The sequence below is a fragment of the Eutrigla gurnardus genome (genome assembly GCF_963514095.1).
Source record: "Eutrigla gurnardus genome assembly, chromosome: 12".
NCBI classification, from domain to species: domain Eukaryota; kingdom Metazoa; phylum Chordata; class Actinopteri; order Perciformes; family Triglidae; genus Eutrigla; species Eutrigla gurnardus.
The window spans coordinates 17,405,370-17,429,115 of NC_139926.1; the positions used below are offsets into that span (position 1 = coordinate 17,405,370).

The 23,746-nt window shown below is 44.6% G+C and overlaps 1 protein-coding gene across 1 annotated transcript in view; it reads left to right on the forward strand.

Annotated features, from left to right (window-relative positions):
* Positions 1-23,746, forward strand: part of igf2bp2a (insulin-like growth factor 2 mRNA binding protein 2a) — a 38,871-nt gene that overhangs the window by 10,235 nt on the left and 4,890 nt on the right. The window contains exons 4-10 of the mRNA XM_084022857.1: positions 16,119-16,167; positions 17,002-17,053; positions 19,196-19,259; positions 19,387-19,677; positions 20,008-20,142; positions 21,850-21,972; positions 23,213-23,348. Of these exons, the coding sequence (XP_083878983.1) occupies positions 16,119-16,167; positions 17,002-17,053; positions 19,196-19,259; positions 19,387-19,677; positions 20,008-20,142; positions 21,850-21,972; positions 23,213-23,348 (850 nt within the window). The remainder of the gene's footprint in view (positions 1-16,118; positions 16,168-17,001; positions 17,054-19,195; positions 19,260-19,386; positions 19,678-20,007; positions 20,143-21,849; positions 21,973-23,212; positions 23,349-23,746) is intronic.

The window sequence follows — 23,746 nt, forward strand, 5'->3', positions numbered from 1 at the left end:
TTCCAACTGTTCCAGGTTAGGTTCTCCATGTTGCCATGGGAACCGGTGTTTGATTGTTTTGCTTAGTTAAAGGAGGAGAGCTTGAATGATGAAGGTTTCAGAAATTGAACTCGGGGACCTACAGTGTACAGAATACCACGCAAAAAAAAAAAAAAAAAGAGAGAGTGGAGGTGACTGCATGCAACACCCTGAAATTCACCCTTAAAAGCGATCATTATAATAACGTTCCACCGTCGGAAGCCCGTCATTACAGCGTAAATTTGTTATGAACGGCTGTCAGTTTGGCGGACCCTGTAATTTCCACCCATTTTCCCAGAGAGCAGAGACTGCCTACTGGTCCTAGCTGCAGTCCAGGCTGTGTGTCGGTGGCTCACGCTATGGGCGGTGCAGTGGTCAGAGTGCTGATTTTATATGACAGTGACTAGTCTGGTAAGGTGCCTCAATAAAACGCCTGTGCAAAGCTGTTGCTTCATCGAAACCCTTCATGTGCTTATTTTCTTCCCCGCCGAGTGCTGCGGGGGGAAAAAACTGCTGAGCAGGGCTGTCCGTCTTTGTCACAGCCACAGCCCCTTTGTGACCTTTTCTTATTCATGCACCCACTTGAAGTCACGATTTCCATCCTTTTCCATATGTATGCAACGGAAGCTGGGAAAATCCCCCCCCCCCCCCCCCCCCCCCCCCCACACACACACACACACACACAACAGAACAAGTCATCTACAGTATGGTGCGCACACAGCTGAGCTTCCAATACAACCTGAAGCACAGTCTGACCATTGTGTTCCTCTATTTCACACTGTCTCTGACGGAAGAGGAAGACATCGAGAAGACTTCCGAGTCAGAGACGTGTGCATGACCCGCATGCTTTCTTTTCCGTGTGTGTGTGTGTGTGTGAGGGGGGGTGGGGGGGAATGAGCACCGCTGATAGAGGGCAGCATTTCTCCCCGTCACAGAGGCTCGCTGGCTGGCTGTGTGAGCCTGCTATTGACTTGGCTGTGATGGGTTCTCTGAGAGCGACAGTGTGTTTAATGTCAACCCTGAGTCTTACCTTCTCTTAATCTCTCTTAACTGTTTTTTATTCCCCTTTTGTACCCTGACTGCTACTTTTGATGTTAAAATCAAACGTATTGAGCAGTCAAATTAAACTCCAATCCGTCTTGAAACTGTGCTCCCGAGGTCAACCTTTCTTTTATTTTTAGAGCCAGACATTTTTATTTTAGGTGTCAGGTGCCCCGCAGTAAATCAGAGGTCTGTTGCTCATAGCTAGTTTTATGCTCTGCTCTTTGTGGCTCTGTTAGAAAATGTAATTATTACACTAAAATAGAAGAGGGAGGAAAAAATAAAACTGGACTTGGTAGGCAGGATGTCACTAAAAATCATAAAATGGATGGGGAGTTCTCGGGAAATGATCTTTACGAGATTCACTCACTTTATGCCATATCAACCGCAATTGAATTTGTTGCGATGCGACCAAACGGCACGTAACGCACACACAGCCGTGCTTCGCCTCAGTCACAATATAGTAAGCATACAATAAATACAAAGCACAACCAGATGGCTCATGCGCTTAAAGTGACGAGATTAAGTGCACGTGCTTGTCAATACAGCATATGATGGGATAGGATGAAGGATAGGGTGAAGGATAAACACTATTGTGGCGATGTTCTCTTAATACTGCATACGTCTTTCACCCGAAGGTTTTGCAGGTTGTGAATATCAAACCGTAGCGCTGGATGGGTTGTGATACACTTCAGAAATGGTGGAGAGTACGCAGCCAATTATTTTTAAAGCTGTGCACAACTTTGTCCTCCAGTTTTTTTTCTTGTGGGTTGTAGATACCGTCACGCCACTGTAAAGGTGAGCACCGTTTCTGTTACTGCTCTAATGCTCTCAGTTGTCTTTAAAAGGATGTGGTGACCTTTCTCCTGGATGTTGGTGAAGTTGTCTTTCCATTTTTAAGGAGGAGAAGGAGATCGTCGTCCTGAGGAGTTTTTAAAATTATCTTTTGGGTGTGATCTGACTCCTGGGTCGGTCGTTTGTCCATTAAATATGAAGCTACTATGAAAAATAATCTTTAAATAAATGTCCATTAGTCCACATTTTATAACTTCCGTCCGCAACCCTTATGTTTTACAGAACTGAGCTGTGGCATTGGTTGCAGACCGTCCTTTAGTTTCAACACAACAAGAGTTGAGCATTTGGCAAATTGTGCCGTAAAGCCTGTTGTTTTACACAGCTGTGTTGATCCTGACTATGATTTGCTGAGCCCAGAGATGAGTCGGGTAATGTGGGCCAGGCAGGTGCTGGAGAGGAGAACGGCTCCATCTGCCTCCCTGCCAAGTGACCCGGCACATGCCAATACCCGGTCGGCCTCAGTGTGAGAGAATGACGGAGCCTGCGTGTGAAAGAGAGAGAGAGAGAGAGAGAGAGAGCAATGGAAAAACAGAAAGGGAAGTATGGAGTTGCAGAGGAAAGGGAGGAACCTATGACGGTCCTTTCTGATCACATCTCGCCAAACGTCAGGTTGCAGCGGAGAATGTTCCTGCAGCAGAGAGCTGCATTCACAGGCAGCGAACGGGATGCGAAAAAACAGTGTGTAAATACTTGCTGACCCCCAGCTAACAGTTCCCTGGAGAGTGTGTGTGTGTGTGTGTGTGTGTGTGTGTGTGTGTGTGTGTGTGTGTGTGTGTGTGTGTGTGTGTGTGTGTGTGTGTGTGTGTGTGTGTCAATAAACAGTCTATACTCAGTGTGTTCCCCATGGGTGCAGTAGCTGCTGCCGTATACTGAAGCTTACACGAGAAGACAGAGGGTTTTTAAGATAAGACAAGTAACCAGGATACACAGTCTATTGATTGATTGATTAGTGTGTTTAGCATAGATATTTCCTTGTTGAAATGCAGCACCTCTGTCTCACGCACGCAAACAAATGTTATGACACTGATTGATGAATTGCCCCCCCCCCCCCACCCTGTCAGGTTAAATGAAGCACATGCTGACACACAGATCCAATTAAAATGGAAGAGTGCCCTTATAGCAGAGCACGATCGTGTTCAAAAAAAGAAAAGAAAAGAAAAACCCAACGGCGAAAGCACGGATCTTCAGCTCACCAGGATTTTAAATATTTGATGTCAGTGCAGTCATGCGTGAGTTCTTGTTGGAGGGATTGCAAAAATTAATGTGGTCTTGTAAGCCCCCCCCCCATCATCCTTATGTTTACGTCAACACTCATATTCTGTGCGTGTTCAGGTGATTTCCAATTAAATGAATGGTTCGGCTGCAGTTGAGACGCACTCTCTTTCCACTGCAGCATTCGCTGCTTGTCTTCCCTCCATCCTCCTCCGCCTCTTTCCTGCACGTGCATGTTTTGTGTCGCGTGTAGCGTCCGTATCGCGTGCGTGGCCTCTCACATCCTCCCCTCCAGCTCACAGGGCCGCTGCTGCTCCCCCGCCAGCTGCTGCTGATGCTGCTGCTGTGTTAGCATGAGCGTGTGTAAATAGCTTCGCCCACAACTCCCATGTTATGTACAGTAAGCTAAATGTGAGCCATACTGTAACAGAGGCAGGCAGTCGGAGGAATTCTTCAGTAGGCGTGTGTGTGTGTGTGTCATTGCATAATGTGTGTGTGTGTGTGTACAGTGCCTCTGTGTCCCTGCCATTCCCCTGAGCGGGAGGCAACAGTTCATTTCAGAGATGGTTGCCGAGATGGTTTTGTTTTAAGTGGTGTGCGGAGTGACTCCAGGCGGGCTGGTTTCCGGTCGCTTGACATTGCGGGAGAATAAATTACAGAGATGTAGAATGACAGCCTTCAAAGGAGAGTTTCATGTCAGAGAGAGAGAGAGAGAGAGAGAGACAGCGGTGTAGATGTGGAGCTGCTGAAGATAATACATCAAATATGCAGGCACTCGAAGGAAAGTCTCATTTTAATAGAACTTGGGGGTTTGTTCTTCACGTTGGCAGCGCTCGCTGCGCCCTTTGATGGATGCACGGCCACCTCGGGCATTTTGTAGAGCATTTACAGTATCGCCGCTTCATCCACCCATCGCCGCACATCATCAAAGCTGGCGTATCCCTACGCTCAAACCACCCAGGTCCTCTCTCACACACACACACACACACAGAGACGGGCTCTGATTTCATCACAAAACGTGGTAATGCCAGCAGACAAAATGCAGCTCTGATTTGCTTTTCATAACACTGGCCATTGTTCGCAGGCTCTTACTGTCCTGAAACGCAGTTCCCCCGCTGCAGATGTTCCAGAGCGATGACGAACGGTCTTATTATCTGGGTTTGTGCTCACATCTGCCAGGCCTTTCGCACTGACTCAGATGCTTTTTCAGAGAAGTTGTGCTGTGAGTGTCTTAAGGAATGAGCAGCCAGGTCTCCGGGTCAGCCCTCGCTGCTAATAGCCCCCTTCGACTTAGACACGGCGTTTGTTAAAGAGGGGTGACCAGCCTTGTTGTTTTCCGCCTGCAATGATGAAAGCAGCCCGGCCTGTAAACGCTCACAGATTTGTTTTGGTGTTTCTGTGCGGATGAGGGTTCCGAGCCCGAGCAGGGGCTGAAAATAGTTGTTAAATTAGCGGATCGCACCCCTTGAATATCCTGTCGAGCGAAACGGAGGCTGCGTCTAATTGTTATTAATCCTTTTATATCGAGCCTCAGGTGGCACCCCGACATGTGCTCAGCTTGTTTTTTAAGCGTACTACTGTGTTTGGTGTGCTGTTGCATTCGCCTACTGTAAACAAACACAAACCGCTGCGGAGGCTGCAGCTTTTCGGGAGTCGGAAGAAACGCTCTGTATCAGCAGACTTATGGTCACATTTATACAAGAGGTACCAACAACAAACCTTCCTCGCAGGCTTTTTCTCCAAATCGCCAATAATTCTCCTTCTCCGTCTCACTTTAAATGCTGCCCACACGACGTGCACTTCCACCCGCTCCCCTCTGCAGCGGAGCTCAGGCTTCCTAAGTCGAGATATCGATGTCAATTCAGGATATTTATTCGAGTATTTATCGCATATTGATCAGGGCTGGAAACCTTGAGAGCGTCTCCGATAATTGAATTAGTCTACAACATTCCCCCACAATCCTCGGCATCCTCCAAACTGGTCACTGAAACGCACAAATACAGGCACCCATCTATACGTCTGAACCACCCCGAGCCTCCAACGTCCTCTCGAGCCCCCCTGCCTCATTTCAGAGAGCAGGTCAGGATTTGGAGCCATTTCAGCTGCAGGATTAAAGTCTGACAGGGATAATGCCACGTCAGCCACTTGTGAGTCACGTGACACGAGATGATTCAAGGTTTTGGAAGGAGTAGTATTTATATCATTAATGTACCGGAGGCCCTTATCCATTTGACTCCGCCCACAGCAGAGCTGGTCGCCCAGGAACGATACATACTGTTCTTTTACAGACGACGGCGAGGAAAACAATTCATGCTATTTTAACCTTCAACCTGTTTGGACTGTCCCTTTAACCTGCATAAGATAAATCCCACCATCTTGATGGTCTACCAGGACGCCCACACTATGTTTTCTTATCTGTTGCTGTTTTTTTTTTTCCTTTACTTGCATGTTTATTTATTATATTTAAATGTGTCCATTTTTTGGGATGTTTTAAATTGGCTTTTGTTAAGTTTAAGTGCAATCAAAATGCTAAACATATAAATAAATTGATAAATGTTAATTTATGGTTGATTTCTATTGTTTTTTTCACATTAAATATTCATAACCCCCAAGTATCTACATTTATTATGAGCAACTCATTTTCATTACCAATTTATTTGCCAATTATTTTCATGAATAATTTCATAAAACTGTCTCACGTCTTCAGAGCCGAAAGCGGCATCTTCAGATTTTTTGTTTTCTTTAGCCAACTACATAAATCTCCCAATATTCAATTTACAATGACAAAAAAATTATAATAATCTTCCAGATCGAGAAGCATGACACCAGCAATTTATTTGCATGAAAAAGGATGATCAATTAATCAATTAATTGACTTGTTTCAGCTCTGAAATGCTTGTTAATTACTAAACACACATACTTAAATGACTACATAAATGAATAGTGTATAAAATGCAGGCAATGCTACCAGAATGTTTATGTCTCCTTGAGATCAAAATAAAAATATAACTAAACAATATGCTTTTCCTAAAATAAGAAAATAATAATAGTTATTCAGATCCTTTAATGTACTTTGATTTCACAAGAGTGATTTTTGTCAGAAACACCACGATGAAAAGGAAGCACAAAGCTTCAATTAAACTCATGTTCCAGCTCATGCATGTGTCAGCCATGCGTCTCCGGGCCTGGCACCGGTTCTCCACCCTGTATTTGACAAACGCAGTGTGTGTGTGTGTGTGTGTGTGTGTGTGTGTGTGTGTGTGTGTGTGTGTTTCGCTCTTTCCACAAAGCTTTGTTCTGCCGCTGTTTTGAGAGCGAGGACTCCTCGGTGATGGCAGCTGTGACTGGCAGGGGTGTTTGGAAATGTGCCGCTCATTGACCAGGGCTTGTCAGTGTTTCTGTTTCTCCGAGGATGAATCTTCAGTCCCCTCCTGCTAGTTGCTTTACGTGTTTTCACTCTCTGCGAGGAACTTCCCCGCAGACGGGGGGGGGAGGGGGGAAGGGAAGAGGTGGTGCGCTCATGTGTATGTGTGTGAACAAGTAAAGCTCATTCTCCAGAGGGAGCTGGAGGAGGGAGCAGTGAGACGGGTAGAGACCGAGAGAGAGAGAGAGAGAGAGGGACGATGAGAGACAGGCTGTAGGCTGGCAGGGAGATAGGCAGCGAGGGAAAGCAGGCAGGGAAACACTTTGAGGGCTTTGGTAATGTGGAGTAGCGTGTGTGCAGTATTGATCCAGGTTAACCCTGCCGGGACCTACACCTATGGCAGGCGGGCTCAGCCTTTCGGCTACACTATAATACCTCATAGTCGGCAGATTAAAGGATGAGACCAAAGGAGCAAGCGAGCTGCACAACCCAACAGAAAGCAACAGAAGCAGCCATGAGGAGCAGCTAACGGCGGACCCACACTGCACCGCCGCAGTGTGAGCTGGTATCCACCTGTCAGTAGCTCTTAGCACTGAGGTGTGTGTGAGAGACACACACACACATAATACATACGTGTGTGCATGTAGAGAAGAGAATGCACACCAGTAGGCTATATGTTAGTGTGTGTTTGTGTGGTGTTGGATGTGTGTGAGATTGCGTGTCAGCTGTGTCCCTGTGGGCTCGCTGCGTGCCTGACAGTGACAGTGCTGACTATGTGCTTTGTGACGGCCGACTCAGAGGAGTCCTCAGTTCGCAAAGTAGCAGAGTGGAGCAGCAGGCGAGCGTTTGATGTGCGCAGGACAGAGCAGCGTATCTATCTATCTATCTATCTATCTATCTATCTATCTATCTATCTATCTATCTATCTATCTATCTATCTATCTATCTATCTATCTATCTATCTATCTATCTATCTGAATTGCTTCTGCACACAATGTTTCTTGTCCATCAGTTATTTATTGATTATTGATTATTTTTTCTGTTGCTGTTTCTTTTTGAGGGCTGTCTGGCGATCTTGTCAGTGTGTGTGTGTGTGTTATGTATTTTGCTCATTGTTTGTCATTGTGGCAGAAAGTGTGTTTACAAGCAGGCTGTTTTACACTAGGTGGATAAACATCCAGTGCACTTGAGGAAGGACTTTTGTGTCCTGTAGTTGAACAATGTTTGTATATTCATAGATTCTGAATTTTTCAGAGAGGGAGAGAGAGAGAAGTAGATATTTTAATTTACATTTTTTGTGGAGACAGAGTATTTTTATGCATCTTACAAATGTCTGGCGGGACTTTTAAATATTTGAACTGGACAAAGATCTCACTAGGATCCACATGTTGTGTATCTAAATAAATATGTGGGACGGAGGCTCCCCATTCAGATGTTTCATTGTGGTTTCAAGGACATTTAATCTTGAAAATATACATTTCCTCTTGTTATCAGTAATCAGTTATCCAGGTAAATTAATCAGACTAACACACAGGATCCACTAAAGGTCTGGCCTGTTTTCTGAGCTACCTTCTGCAGAGAAATTGTCTCTCTCCTGCCTCTGTTGTCACAAACTTGCTCTAAAAAATATTTTGATAAACACGGGAGAAGAATGCATTTTGCACCAAATGTAAATGTCCTGATTTATAAATATGTGAATGCATATTCAGAGCCTTACTCAGGAGCTTCAGTTGTTGTGTTGGAGAAAACCATTTTCAGTTACAAATGCATTATGACACAGCGATAGGCAAATGGAACATTTCATAATACTCATTTCATTGGCTTAGGCATGATGGGAACACATTTATTTTGTGTCAACTGGGCACCCTGTGGGATATTTTATACCGACTGAAAATGTATTTGTAGTGTTTATACCTGAGAACTGGAAGTCAGTTTCCATCCGCAGCAGTAGAGTCTGTTTGTGTCTTATCTAATAGTTGTTCTCGTTCATTTCTTTTTTACATGATCAGAATATCTTTGAGCTGATGTGCAGTGAAAATCAGAACACCGTCTACAAACGCTTCTATTGTCACGGTTGAGAATGAGCAAAGGCTGCCTGAAACAGAGTGAAACAGCCTCTCTCTCACAAAGCGTGGATCTCGAACACGAATTCACCTGAGGCATTGAAAATCTATTGAGGCGCTTGTAATTATGTCCCAATCATGTGACACTGAATCCGGAATACAAGATATGAATCTACTTGAAATGTCCCTGCATGGCGACGTGTTTACATCGTTCCGTTGAGCAGCTGAGTGAGGCAGACGTCAACGGGAAGGCTGTGGCTTCCAGTGGAGCTGCATGTGTGTCTCGGCTGAAGAAGAGAAACAGGCAGGCAGGTGAGCATGCTGAATTCTGATGAGATCTCGCCCGCCGAGGGCTGGGGAGGGGGGAGAGAGGCGGGTACCTGAGCGCTGCACGCTGAGACGAGATGGTTAGCGGCGGCGTGGAGCTTTATTCATTCTGTAGTATCGGTGTGAAAAATGTGAGGTTAGGGAACAATGAGGAAGAGCGGCGGAGGAATAAAAGCGTTTCATGAGACTGATTGGGAAGGGAACTGTCACCAATAATAATCATCATTTCAGTGTTAATTTCAGTATATATTCCTTTAGATGAACCAAGGACTGCCTTTTTTTAATCTAGGGAGTGTATAAGCAATTTTTCCACACAAGCCGATCTTGCATGTATATATGTTTTTTGTAATAATTAGGGAGATTAATAATTCAGTTAGTTAAAGTGACTATAATCAATATTTTGATGTTCAGTGGATCAAGTGACTAAATGTATGTGAAAGTCGTCCCTTATTGCACCGAGACTTATTACTATGAGATGGTGGAGTTGCCTTTAGCGTCTTTCAAGTCATTGTTTTGGTTTCATACCACATAACTTATCTGTGTAGCTTTTTTTTCTTTTTTTAAATACCTTACCTTTAAAAACGTTCCAATTCCTACCCTACCTATGTAAGTTTGGCCTCTTTAAACGTGTTGCTTTATGTTTTCAGAATGATAAAGACAGTTTGGAGGATAATTGGATTAAAAATAAGATGAAGGCTCATCGGGGGTGCCACTGGACATCTTGCTGGGCCCCGAATGTTTACAATGTCTGGCTCCACCCCTGATGTTGCTCCACATCCACTGGATGTTTAAACAAGCATAAGTCGTTTAAACGGTGATGATTGGTCAGCAATGCTATATTGATCACCTTCGCAATGAAAATAATACACAACACAAGAGGTTTTTTTTTTTGCCCAATCAATGCTTTCTCTGAACGTCAAATGCCCGCAGAAATTTCTATAAGGCTCTTTTGATCAACATGGCTAAGGGTTATATCATGATTGGGGCCTTCATCACCGGCAGACCTTTATAATGTTGAATAAAAATAATGAGTCATAGCAGATATTTCTTCGCCAATTACTGTTTCGAAGGTGAATAATGAACATTTAATCTCAGTCTTGATCATCAATGAGAGAACTTTTATTTAAAACCTAATTAACAAACCATCTATACGGGGTGGTGGGGTTCAGGGGGCAGAGCGGTCCTCTCATAATCAGACGCTTCCTGCTTTGATCGCCGGCTCCTCCGCAGTTCTTCACGCAGCGAGCTTGAAAGGTAAAGCTTGATTGAAACCCAAGTAATTGTTCATTCACTATACATTTATGATTGAAAAGTGTACAACTTGAATGGTATCTTTAGGTTCCTTTTATGAGTACCAATCACGACGTGGAAAAGAAAGGACCTCAGCCCCGTCTTAAGCCAGCGACAGGGAGTGTGAGCGCCGCTGGAGTTCGGAGAGACAGGAGCAGAGATGAATCACCCACAGTCGGGTCTTCTGAATATTGTTGGCTTGTTGCTTCCTCTCTGAGATTTCAAGGCATTTAGGCGCTTAAGAGCTTAAGGGTCAAAGCTAGACATTGGGTTAATTCAGATTAGACGAGTGTGTGGTTGATGTATATGGACCACCGGGCTATTTGACCAAAGCTCTGTTTCACATCTAGTCCTGGTTTACATGACCTTGATGTAAGGATGTAAAGGAATACAGCCTGTATATAATCATCTAGAGCGTTACATCCTTTACAGTGCTGATGATGTGAGAGCTCACATATATACTGCATGTTCATGTAGCTGCAAAATGCAGCCGGCGGTCACATGACCACATTATGCTGCACTCAGCGCGGAAACGTCGGACCATTACACATAAAAGGAGCAGACACATTAGCGTTGCTTGAACACCGTATATTTGTAATGTGATCGTGAAATAGGTGCATAATCACATGCCTCCGGTGTGATTTATGACCGCAGAGGTTTTCATTTCCTATTTTACCCGCATGGCTATGGCTGCGATGAAGGGGCCGGATCATCTTTCATTTTGAAAGTCATCAGTTATCTTGCGTGCGATACGGAAGTCTTTCGTTGGACTGTTGCTGGACGGATGTGGACTTCCTGTGTGTGCCATCAAGCGTGGCTTTCAGCTGGAACTCAATGCTTTTTGTCAGGACAGGACGGGAGTGCAAAATCAAGATTTCTGCCGTTAGATAAGATCAAGTGATATTGCTCACCATTTTATCACAAGGAATGAATAATCTGCTTTAAGCAGCAAATATGTGGCTGTGAAACGATGGTGTGGCGTTTTCTTTTTTAATCGGACAATCAGCGTTGGCAGCTAAATGGACACAGGAGAAAGGAAAATAACAGATACTTTCATGTATAGGAACAATTAGGCGGACTGAAAGGCTATTTGTGATGTCTTTTTATTCATCCAGAGAGCCTCCCTGCTGTGCACAGGACAGCGTGCCTTGTGGGCTGATCTCAGAACAGGGAGGGAAAGGTAAACACGGCTTGTAAAGGTCCCTATTAGACAGAATCCTTGAGCGGAGAAGGACATGTTCAATTATTCACTCCTTTGAGTTTCTATTGAAAAAAGTTTTTGCCCTCGGTCAACAAACTGACTTCCTTTATGTTGCTCTTCTTAACGGCGTGAGTGACTTAGGTTTTAGAAGCCTTTTTAAGACCAAAGTTCATTGAGTTTATGACAAGTTGGACCGCCATTATACTCACCAAGTATATAAAAGACTTCACGTGTGTGTGGAATGCAGAGGAAAAATTACATTCTTGTAATTCCCCTTGTACTAATATTGTTATTAAAAGTATATTATATATAAGTATATATCTAAAAATATTTTATTTCACTATTTAAAGTGTATTTGTTGGGTTTGTCCATTCTGGGTTACCATAGAAACAAGGTGGCCGGCTCCGTGAAGGAGACCTGCTCTGTATGTAGATACAAAAGGCTCATTCTAAGGTGGTTATTCACTAAAGTAAACACACATATAATATTCCATTCCTTCCAATCGCTCTAAAGTAATTGTTGATATTTGGGAACTGTATCACAAAATAATCCAAGCTCAAAGCCTCTCAGAGCTTTAACTCTTGGTCTTCTTCAGCACATTCTTTCATCACATTGAAAGTTAAGTTGAAGTGAAAATTAACTACAGGCCTATATTTATTTAAGTGCATTTTGCTCTAAATAATTCTACGCTTTTACCTGGGTAAGACTTCAAATGCAGGAGTTTCAGTTGCATATATTTATACCGTTGCTACTTCTGTTCAAGTCAAAGATCTCAGTTCATCTTCCGCTGCTGGACATATATGTAGGTCACGTGACAAAAACCTTGTCATTTGCGGCCGTTTTTAGTCTAGTAGGTCATATCTCCCATATCTGCCTCACAGTATTGTAGTGTAAATGTGTCCTATATTTTGGATTGTGTTATGTTTTATGTCTATAATTTGCGGTGGAATTTCCCCCCCAACTGTCCTTAGCTGTTGACATCTCATCCCACCACTTTTTCTTTCTTTCTTCCACCGAATAAGAGTTTAATTTCAAAGACGGACACGTGCTCATTATTCAATCATCTCTGTCCACATACAGCCCTGTGACTCATGTACGCTTGGATGTGGAAATGCATCAGAACTCTTTTCTTCGGCATCTAAAAAAACCATTCAAAGAAGTTGCTAATTCTATAAGCTCATGTGCACACGGAGAGGCTATTGTGTCTTATTATAGGGCTGCAGCCACCTAATTGGCTGAGCCTCTTTGGCTTCTTCTTCCTCCTTCTTTCGGCCGCTGCCTTTAGGGGTCGCCACAGTTGATCATATCTATTTTACCCCCCCCCATTCACATTCATACTGGTGGGGGGAAACCCATGCGGACACTGGGAAAATATGCAAACTCCACACCTGGGTTCAATCCTCAGGCTGGGCGGCGTGCAGATCTTCTGGCTGTGAGGCACCCAGCTGAGCCTCGTTAGCCAAATGTATTAAATGCTGATCAACTGGGAAAAGAGAAGGAACGGGATTAAAGCACTTAAAACAAAAGGTTGGGAAAATAGGTGTTAAATGTATAATTCGCCCCTTGTGATGGTCAGACGTTCATCTTTAGGAACACTGCAAACCTCTGGCGAGGGATGAATACCCTCTTTCTCACCCCTCTGTCCGCCCGCCCTCTCAGAGGTTCAAATTCCTCCGACTGCGCCGCCCGCATTGGGTGTGTGTATTAGTATGCACGCGTGTTCGCAGACACGGTTTGGTACCTTACGCAGGTTGGACGCAGTAAATATTAGCTTTTCAAATGAACATGGCCACCCTCGGATATTTAAAGGCCGAAATTGAGAATTTTTCTCTTTTTTTTTTCCTTCTCTTGGCAGGCCGCTCCAAACCGACAGCAGACAGCTCGGTCACAGTCAACAAACATTAAGTAACCGTTGACTTGTCTGTATCTTCTACGGCGGCTCGTTTTGGACTTTTGGGTAAAAGGAGGAGTTGAGGAGGGCGCCGGGTTCACCTTGAATGCAAACAAACAGATATTAGCAGGAGCTGCTTCGTGTAAAAACCACAGATTATAAATCGACACATATAACCCCGATGGACAGTCGATGTGTGTAGCAGAGACACTGCAGACAGGCATGTTGCAGGGTGGCATGCATCGTGGGCCTCTCCCTACCCGGGAGACAGACGGTGAGAGACAGCAGTGATCTTATGGTTAGCCTGTGGCCACAGGAACGCTGAAAATGAGACCTTGAAGAACTGTCGGGCGACACTGTCACTTTTTCCGAGGGATGTCCATTCAGGGAGCTGCTGGCTTTGCATAATTCAGGACGACAGACAAGCGAGTGTCCTTTAAACATGTACAAGCTGGTGATAGTGATTAAAAAAACTGAAGAAACGACCCACAGTTTATCCTCCACCAGAACATGCTTATTAACTTTTAAAAGCACAGAGGACGCTCAGCGTCATGGAGTCTACATGATCTCGTTACATCAAGGTTAGAGTTGAATGGTTCGATGAAAACACAAAAGAGAGCTCGGCCTTCAAGTCTCACGGGGCTACACAGGCAGAGGATGCTGAATGAAAGGAGCTGTTTTAGTTTCCTTATTGGGCGGCTTGTGGGGGGGATGCCAAACGCTTTTCAGCGATTGGCTGCTTTTGGACGACAGGAGGTTGTTTACTACTTGAAAAAAAAAGAAAGTGTTTTAGTTGTACAAGCTGATTTTAATCGCTTTACTCTTGTTTGAATAACAGTGGCCAAAGAGAGATCTTGCAGTGAGCCACTGGGTTTTCAAACCACCGTCAGTGAGGGAAGGCTTGCAGGCCACCGTGTGGTACGACACGCTGGGAGCTGTCACTTTCTGTTTCCTGAGCTTTCTGTGCCGTTGGTTTCACTATTAGGAGGCACATGACAGGAAGAACCACCCTGAACTCATTTATCCTCTTTTCTTTATTCAAGCCTTTTAGTCACTAATATTATGTCTTACTAGTTATTATTACTATTATTAATCTTACTAATTTGTATTATTATAGTCAACACTTTCCACTATTTGTGTCTTTTTATGATCATACTCAAAAATAGCCGTTATTCCTCAGTATTTTAACGATGGTTTTGATGGATGGTTGGTTGAGGAGAGGAAAGAAGAGGAGAGGAGAGGGCTGTCCTAAATCCGTGTGACGCTGTGTTTCTCATCTCGTTTTTTTTTTTTTTCTGTTTTTTTTTTTTTTTCGTCGAGCAGCACAGTCAGAAAGAGTCATTCATTCATGTCCAGCTGCCGGCTCGGTCCTCTCTTCACTGCTGACAGGAAATTCTGAGCTGCGTTTTTTTTTTTTTTTGCGCCCCGGACGTCTACGGAGAGAAAGAAGGAAAAGCTAGACAAAGACACAGGAGTGATTTATGTGTCACGTGCATTTGTGTGTTTATGTCTCCTGTGGAGAATCCTCCTGAGCATAGATCCTCCTCTCGTTATCGCTTTTTAATCATCTTTCCTCCTCCACTTGATTTCTGGACCTCTGTCCTCCACTCTCGCTCCTGTTATGCCTCCTAGTTGTTTTTTTGGAGGGATGCCGTGGCTCGGCTTTTTTTCCCCAACCAACCTCTCTTTAAATCAGCAGCTCTCATTGCGGAGCTGGACTCTCTCACGTTAATGTAGTTGTTAACAGCCTGTGGTCACCGGGCGGTTTGAGCCGACACACTCAGAGGAGAGAGAATGGAAGGCTGTAGGAGCGCTGGATCCCAAATACGGACGTCCAGAGAGGGATGCCGTCCCGTTTGCACGTCCGTCTTTCTGTCTTCTCTGACTGACGTGTTTTGATAGATAACTAGAAGTTAAACCAAGCTTGTTTGATCTTGTTTGATCTTCTTTGTTGTTAATCACAAATCATATTCACAAAGTTGAAAAGCAACAGGAAAGTGATGATAAAAATGGAAATGAATGTGAAATGAAAACAACAGTGATACGCTGTGAAGGAATAAATGACTATCTTGTTTGTTTGGGGGTTTTTTTGTAGAGGTATTATTTGTTCCCTTCTTTTGTTTCCTTATCTAAAATCACAATAATAACTCTAACTTCATCTTCGGTTGATTATTTTTCAGTCAAGTCGATTTCATCTTTACCTTTTTAATCTGTGAATTGTATGACTTCCACTTAGTTTGGCAACACTTTCTAAGGCGCCATGTCTAAAGAATCAATAATTAATTCAAATCTCTTTATATCAAAGTGTAATTATAGTTAAACAACTTATACATATTCATATTGCATAATAACAATATTCACAACACACTGGTATAACTGTTTCTGATCATCTCCAATCGAACTGCTTCGTATTTATCAAGATGTTTCAACATTGTTGTCAAATTACATCTTATAAAATCTGCCTTTTGTCGCGTCGTTCGTGTCACCTCCACGTCTCGTAGTGAGAGTAGTTGCACTCGTAGGAGGGTGTTACTCAGAGTCTACGAAGCATCTTCACCTACACACCTACGTATCTTTCAGCAGCTCTACGCCACTTTTCTGATTTGTGATGCTGTCTAATGAGCTGAGGAATTTTTTTTACTCACAAACTTAAGACGACACTGACTGCCTTACATACAGCACAGCTCTCTGCATTCATGCCCTTCTGTCACCGAAACGTCTTTGCTTTCTCCGCTGTCGAACGTGTAAATAAGTCCTTTCTGCACACGACACCACAGATGTGTGTTCTTCTCAAATGTGTGAGCGTGCGGTTCGGCTCTGTTAAATCCACTCCATCTGTGTCTCTCATCTCTGCAGGAGTCGGAAGATCCAGATCCGGAACATTCCCCCTCATCTACAGTGGGAGGTCAGTTTGTTTGTGTGTTTGTGTGTGTGAAGAACCAGGTAGCACATAAACCCGCCTCACAGACCATGAGTCACCAGCCTTTATTCTCCGTTTCTCTGGAGGCATGTGTGCTTTGGTCTGCATCGGCGTTTGTTACCGTGTGAATGACGCTGTGTCTGTCCGTCAACATCTGCAGCCTCGTTGGCTTTCAAGATGTTTTTCTCTGTGTGAACGTGGTCATGATGACTACCTCGTTTCAGATACTCCATCCAGATCTTTGTGGTCTTTATTATAAATCAATGTTTGCAAGAGAACAGAAAAGTTACATTCATAATGTAAACAACCTTTTAACGGCACCAGAAGGCATTCATTATTTAAATATGTCTTTTGTCCATTAAAGCATATGTCAATCATTTTGATAGTTAACGAATTCCATCTCTTGTGCTCTGAATTTAATTGTACCTTCAAAAAGCATTCACCACATCCTTTATAAGTTCTTAGTAACCGCCAGCTTTCAAACGTACTAAATCAGGTTCCACCATAATAAACGTCCCGGCCTGAGTTTATGTAAATCGGTTGCTAGGAAACAGTTGTAGCGTCTAGCCACACAAGTGATCAACTGTGTAAACATATTTATGATTCTTTTCTTTTTTTATCACAAAAAGAGAAACAAGAGAATTGTGAATGAGGTTCTACAGTTTCGCTTTCGCTTCGGTCCTCTCCCCTCCCACATTGTTGGTCGATGCCCACACAAACCCCGGGGGCAGCAGACGTGCCCGGGTGCGTCTGCGTCTGCATCCATGCTGTGTTTCTGCAGTTTTGTGTCTCTAACCCACGCTCTCGTTTCTCCCTCAGGTTTTGGACGGCCTTCTAGCTCAGTATGGTACTGTAGAAAATGTGGAACAAGGTACAGTACTATTCTCCTCCCCGTTCTCTGCAAGTCTCTTAATCATCTGGCTCCCAACTTTTCAATGCACATGTGTCTATTTAGTTACACACACACACACACACACACACACACACACACACACACACACACACAGATCTCCCAGGGAGTCTCCTGTGTGACTCCACTTCATCGTTACCACCATCCCACACACACCCATTATCTAAACATAACCCATCTTTGCATATAAATCTGCCTTTATTATCTTGTCTGCGCATGTGTGTCTCATCAGTCTGACCCGGTGGGGACCCCGGCCTTTGAGTTACACGCAGCCTCTATAATAAGCACTGTGCATTGCCACGGGTCCCGTTGGCCTCAGTGTATGGATTGAAGTGGGCAGACGTGGCGGACGTCCAGTTGTAACGTGTGTGTGTGTGCGTGTGTGTGTGTGTGTGTGTGTTTGTGTGTCTGTTTCGGGGACGTGCATCGTGGTAATGGGGGAGGACACTGTAGGCGCCTGTGGTGAAGCTTTTGCACTGTCTGATGTAGTGTGTGTGTGTGTGTGTGTGTGTGTGCATGCAGGGGAGTCAGCCCTACGAACTTGTCGCTTTCTACACACACATGCACAAGGAGTAGACGTGCTCAGGGACACACACACACACACACACACACACACACAGACACACACACAGCGTCCCTGTGTGTCTCAAAGCAGCCAAGAGCAACCACCCACTGTCGTCCTGACAGGTGCTAAAAGAGAACCCAGCAGAGAAATTACTCCACTCAGAGTTTCCCAGACGCCGCCGTAAAAACAGCCCACTTCATCCACACTGTACCAGACGGCAGCGCGGCGTTTCCTCCTCTTCCTTCTCCTTCTTCCGTCCCGCTCACCCAACGTCACACATTAGCAGCGTATGATCAAAGCTCCTGGAAGGGGCCAGCTCACTCGTCCCCTCCTCTTCGTCACTTTTCTGTGTCCAACTTCCTGTCTGCCTGTCACTTTTTTCCCCTGCCCCGCGCTCCGTGCGCTCCAGTTACGGAGGGGAGGTTTTTTGGAGGAATGTTCTTGTGTGGCATGGTGAAGGCGGCCTGTGGCGGGGCAGGGCCGGCGGGCGGGCGGGGCAGAGCTGGCTGTGAACGCTGGGGCCGGGCGCCACGCCAGGCTATGCCCACTCACCCTCTCTGAGCCAGCTGGGTACTCACACTGACTTTAACCCTTACCAAACCTACGGCTCACAGAGCACTTGCAGGTTTGGAAGTTGACATCTGCACTTTTCTTGTAAAAGTCCACCTTAAAACATTTGGTTCACTGTTTCTATGGCTCGTTATCTTCTTAGAAGCAGATGTTTGTTCAGTATGCGTTTGGCATCTTTCCTCACAATCAAAGAGGCTTCTTTGTGGACTCATCATTTTAGACATGTAGCGGTTAAACAAACAGAGATCCTTCGTTGACAAAGCATAGATGACGTCGTCTCTCCTGACTTGGTAGACCTGAAGGCATTTCATCAATAACACATACTGCGTTACACTCATAACCGAGGCCAATATTAAGTAGTTGTTTGTTTTGGTATTTCTCCTTCACTTTAGGGCTGCAACTAACAACTGTCATCACCAGTTAATCTGACTATATTATTTTTTTTCGATTAACTGACTGAAAACGATTCTGTTTACCGTATCACAAGAAAGTCGCAGAAAATAATCATAGTTTAGAAGCTGAAACTGGGAAAAGTTTGTCATTTTTTTTGCTTGAGAAATCACTTAAAAAATGAATTCATGATCAAAATAGTGGTTTTTTTTTTAGATTGCATGTTCTGAACACCTGATTAAAAGTCTTTTAATGTGTGGTCCCAGCGGGAATCAAACCCACAACTACGACAGAGTTAGCTCCGAGCAGCAGTGCAGGACGACATGTCTTCCCAAGGTGTGTCCCTGATGGCGGATTACTTGCTTTGTTCAGGCTGCCGTGTCAAACTTAAACCTGCGATTGTGAAAGTGGCGGCGTGGTCTGGAGGGAAGCCAGCGTGGTGACGGCTGTAATGGATTCACACGGACTCTTTGGGTCACCACGGGAACCTGGACATGTGTCTGACTCACCTGTGGCGAAAACAAAGACCTGCTTGTTTACTTAATCTTATCTTTTGCTTTGTTTTTTTTTCTTCACAGTGAACACTGATACAGAAACAGCCGTGGTGAATGTTACGTACGCAACCAAGGAGGAAACTAAAGAGTAAGCGGTGCCAAAAATGACTCAGTGATTATTATATTACACTTTTTAGATGTAAAACGAGTTTTAAACCGGATTAATGTGGACCCGTCATCGTTATTGACTCATACCTCCTGCTCCTCTCCCCCAGAGCCATTGAGAAATTAACAGGACACCAGTTCGAAGACTACTCTTTCAAGGTGTCATATATTGTGGACATGGATGCTGCTCCGCCCGACCAGGCTCCTCGCACGCGGCGCGGGGGCCGGTCGTCCCGGGACCAGGGCTCCTCTCAGCCCGGGCCCTCAGCAGACTTCGGCGCTCCGCGCACCAGACTACACGACTTCCCCCTGCGCATACGCGTGCCTACCCAGTTTGTGGGAGCCATCATCGGCAAGGAGGGCCTTACCATCAAGAATGTCACCAAACAGACACAGTCCAAGTGAGCTCACCCTGATCATCTTGCCTGGTCGCTGCTGGGGTTTTTTGGTGGGGAGGGGTTGTCTTTCTGGTTTTCTATGTGATTTAATTAACTCCTCAAAACAACTCTGCTCTGTATGAGCCTTAAATTCTGAGATTTGTGAGAGATTTGATGCAAGAAAGCATGTCAGCATATATTTAACTTTTGGACAAAAAGCATCTGCTAAATGCCCTAAATGTAAATGCGAATAGTAAACTGTTGTCTTTGTGTTCACATAATTCTGAATTACTACAAAATGCAGTTGTAGTAGATTTATTTGTGCTTCCTTCTCCGTGTTAATCTCTTTGTCAGAGTGGACATTCATCGGAAGGAAAATGCAGGCGCGGCAGAAAAGCCCATCACCATCCACTCGACTCCCGAAGGCTGCTCCTCCGCCTGTCGCATGATCCTGGAGATCATGCAGAAGGAGGCCTGCGAGACCAAGACGTGAGTCTGCACTTCACCACATGCACGCGTGCACAAACGGGAACGCACACGGGTGATGCTTACCCGGAGCACGCAAATGGAGATTAGCCGTAATGTCAGCAGGGCTGTAATCTTATCCTTTAACCTGCCTGCACACCTTTTAATCTCACTGTGCATTCTCTCGCTTGGACCACTAACACAGTAAACGGAGTGCGCGCGCAGCACTCACACGGGCGAACACGTGATCGCAGCTTAGCCTTTAAGAAACGAGGCCAACTCGTCTAAGACGACACACCTTTTAAACTCTTTGAGCTTCTGCTGGATCGGAGCATTGGCACCCAGTTTGTGTTTCTTAATTCGTTTTTTAAGTGTGATGTTCGGGTTACGTCACCCGAGTGACGCCTGCATACGGTCGATGTTGGGAAATACAAGAATAGACCTTGAATTCACAAAAAAACACATTTGTATTAATTTGAATATGAAAATGTTACCACAGACTGTTGTGACCTGAGCCCAGTGTCGTGTGTTAGTGTGGTCTCCTATTGAACCACAGACTATTTCAGGCTTTTGTGTGGAATGAATGAGGCCGGTGGGCATGCTGTTTTTCTATGATACCTTCACACTTAGGTCTTACATCTTTGTGATCCCATCTGTGGTCTTCTTTTTGTTATTTTTGCTTCTCTTAAGAAACCCAAGCCAGGTTTTATATAGTCAACGTTACAACATTTGGGAAATATTACTGGAAATGTGGGGAAACAGCTAATCTGCCTGCATCTCATTTGTTTAATTTGTATAAAACTGACATTTATTTTACTGTTTTATGTGTTAATTCGAGAGCTATAGCTTTAATTACCTTTGGAGAGAGCCTCGTTTCCAGCCTTTATGCTAAACTAAACTAATCGGCTGTTAGCTGTAGCTCCCTATTTACTGCATCGAGTGGTATCGATCTTCCCACTGAACCCGCAGCAGGATGCCACACCTGCAGAAATGAACATGTCACCTCGGTAGCCCAGCAGCCCGTCATGTCACCGAGCATAAGGAGGCCCAACACACCGCGAAACCTGAACCTCCAAACACACAACACTGTCATCTCCCCTTTCTTGCCCCAGAGCTCAACCCAAACTCATCCCGCTTTACAGAACCCTTAACGACTGATAACACCTCCTCCCGCTGTAGACGCACAAAAATGCACATGAAAAAAAAAAAAAAGCATGTAATCATGTAATTGGATATTAAGCATCAATATTCAAACGTCAGGCCTTCGTTTTCTACAAAATAATTTATAAATCAGAGGCATTAATTATATAATTATATGGTCTTGACTAAGCACTCAGAATAAATATATACGTCCAATGCTATTAAACAACTTAAGCATCCAAATCAAACAACCACCACAATTTTGCCCATCTGTGCAACAAAGAAATGAAGGGGGGTTTTTTCGAGCCATTTCATTGAAAATAAACTCTTTTATATCGTGGTCATTTATTCAGAAAAAAAGAGAATGCACCTTACTTTCTACTTCACCTAAATTACACAGCTCTTCACAATCTGCTTTCCTTTTCCCAACGTGTTTAAATCTACCACCCGCAAAAGCAAGAGGAAGAAGATCATTATTTCTCACATCACAAAATGAAAGGCTCATGTCTTAAAAGTCTGCTTTCACACCACGGTTATCTTCTATTATCTAGCCTAACCTAAGTGTGTGTTTGTGTGTGTTTGTGTGTGTAGGACGGAGGACATCCCTCTGAAGATCCTCGTCCACAACAGCCTCGTGGGTCGGCTGATTGGGAAGGAGGGCCGCAACCTGAAGAAGATCGAGGAGGAGACAGGGACCAAGATTACCATCTCCTCGTAAGTCTCCTCTCCCCTTCCTTCTTCACCATCCTAGCACCTTCAGGGGGAAACACCCTCACACTGGACGTGTGCACATTCCCGCTCTGACCAATTCAACCAACAAATACCAGGCAGCGATTTCACCTTCTTGGCGCCGCACCTCTCCACAGCCACGCTCATCAGCCTCTCAGCTCGTGATTTCACCTAAAAGGAGTTGTTTGAGAACAAACGTGAAGAGCTGCTCGCGGCGGCTCCTTCACTCCAGAACATGAAATTAAAGAGGTTGTGATTGCACCCCATTTAACGGGCCACGCTCACGGACCTTTGTTCATTTAGGGCTAATGAGTTGCTCCGTCTCTGCGAGCTCCGAGGACATAATGAGCCTTGAGAAGGAGACAGACGAGAGGAAAGAGAGGGATGGCGATGGAAGGAGAGGATCCTTTTGAAAAGAGGCAAAACGGCACATTCGGTAATATTGACGTGATGGTTAGCGTCCTCCACGTCCACCAATACCAATAAGAGTAATTGATTGGTTCTGCTTCAGTGGCCCAAAGTTGTTGTTATTGTTTTTTTACAACTTCCAAGCTTTATGAAGCAATCACTTATTTGATTTATGTTATAATTCAGTCTCAGTCGTGATCTTTCCAGAACAGATTTTCTGACTAAAAGGAGTTTTTCACTCAAACCTTTTTCTGATTTAAATGAGGTCAACTGTGGTTTAATTTCAGGCACATTGAGTTGTAATTTGATGTGATGAGTCCAAGGTTTATATCTCGCTGTGTCGTTTTGTTTCTTGTCCAACAGTTTTCTCCTTAAATAACAATCCTTTTCATCCGGAGCCACGTGTGTCCCTGTGCTGATAGACACATCGTGACCTTGAGAGGGACAAACTCCTCTTTGATAGGTGCATTCCACCGATTTCACACGTGAAGTAATGTTTACTCGTTGTGAAGAGTACTTAGACTGTGGAGGGAGTTGTATTTAGCTTCTGTGTCTCTGGCTGTGTCTGTGTCTCTCTTTGTTGCATCTGAAAGGGGGAAAAAAAATGACCTTGAGGACGTCATCAGGTTTATCTTAGACTGCTGTAGAGGAGAGTACACATTTCTAACACAAAGTTACCGAAGCAAGGATTGGACTCAGCCTTCGTCAACATTCAAGATAAATACATACAAAGACAGGATATCATATTCAACTTCCCAGTGTTTTCTCTTTATCTGTTGCGCACACACTTATTTGTGTGTTTCTCTCTATCTTGCAGGTTACAGGACTTAACCATTTACAACCCTGAGAGGACCATCACGGTGCGGGGCAGCTTGGAGGCGTGTTGTAAAGCCGAGAGGGAGATCATGAAGAAACTGAGGGAAGCCTACGAGAACGACATTGCTGCTATAAACGTAAGCCGACCTTAAAAGGTTGCCGTCCGCAGGCCTCTCGAACGTTCGGCGTGTGTGTGTGGTTATGATCTCAGGTTGACTCACGGAGACCGACAGGTGAACAACGAAGAGCGAGTGATGATATACGGCGGGCCGATACCGCCTCCCCGTCGAGGACATGTTACCGCCAGGCGTTAGTAATACCCGCTGTTGTCTGCTTGGTAAATGGATAACAGTAAACGATCGCTGAACAGCTCATCAGTGAGTGTTTGACCACTGTGTGTGTGTGTGTGTGTGTGTGTGTGTGTGTGTGTGTGTGTGTGTGTGTGTGTGCCCGTTCCACGGAGCCTCTGACTCACACTCGCGGCCCCCGCTTGTGTGTATGTGAGTCTTTGTGTTCCTGCTGTAACACACTGCGT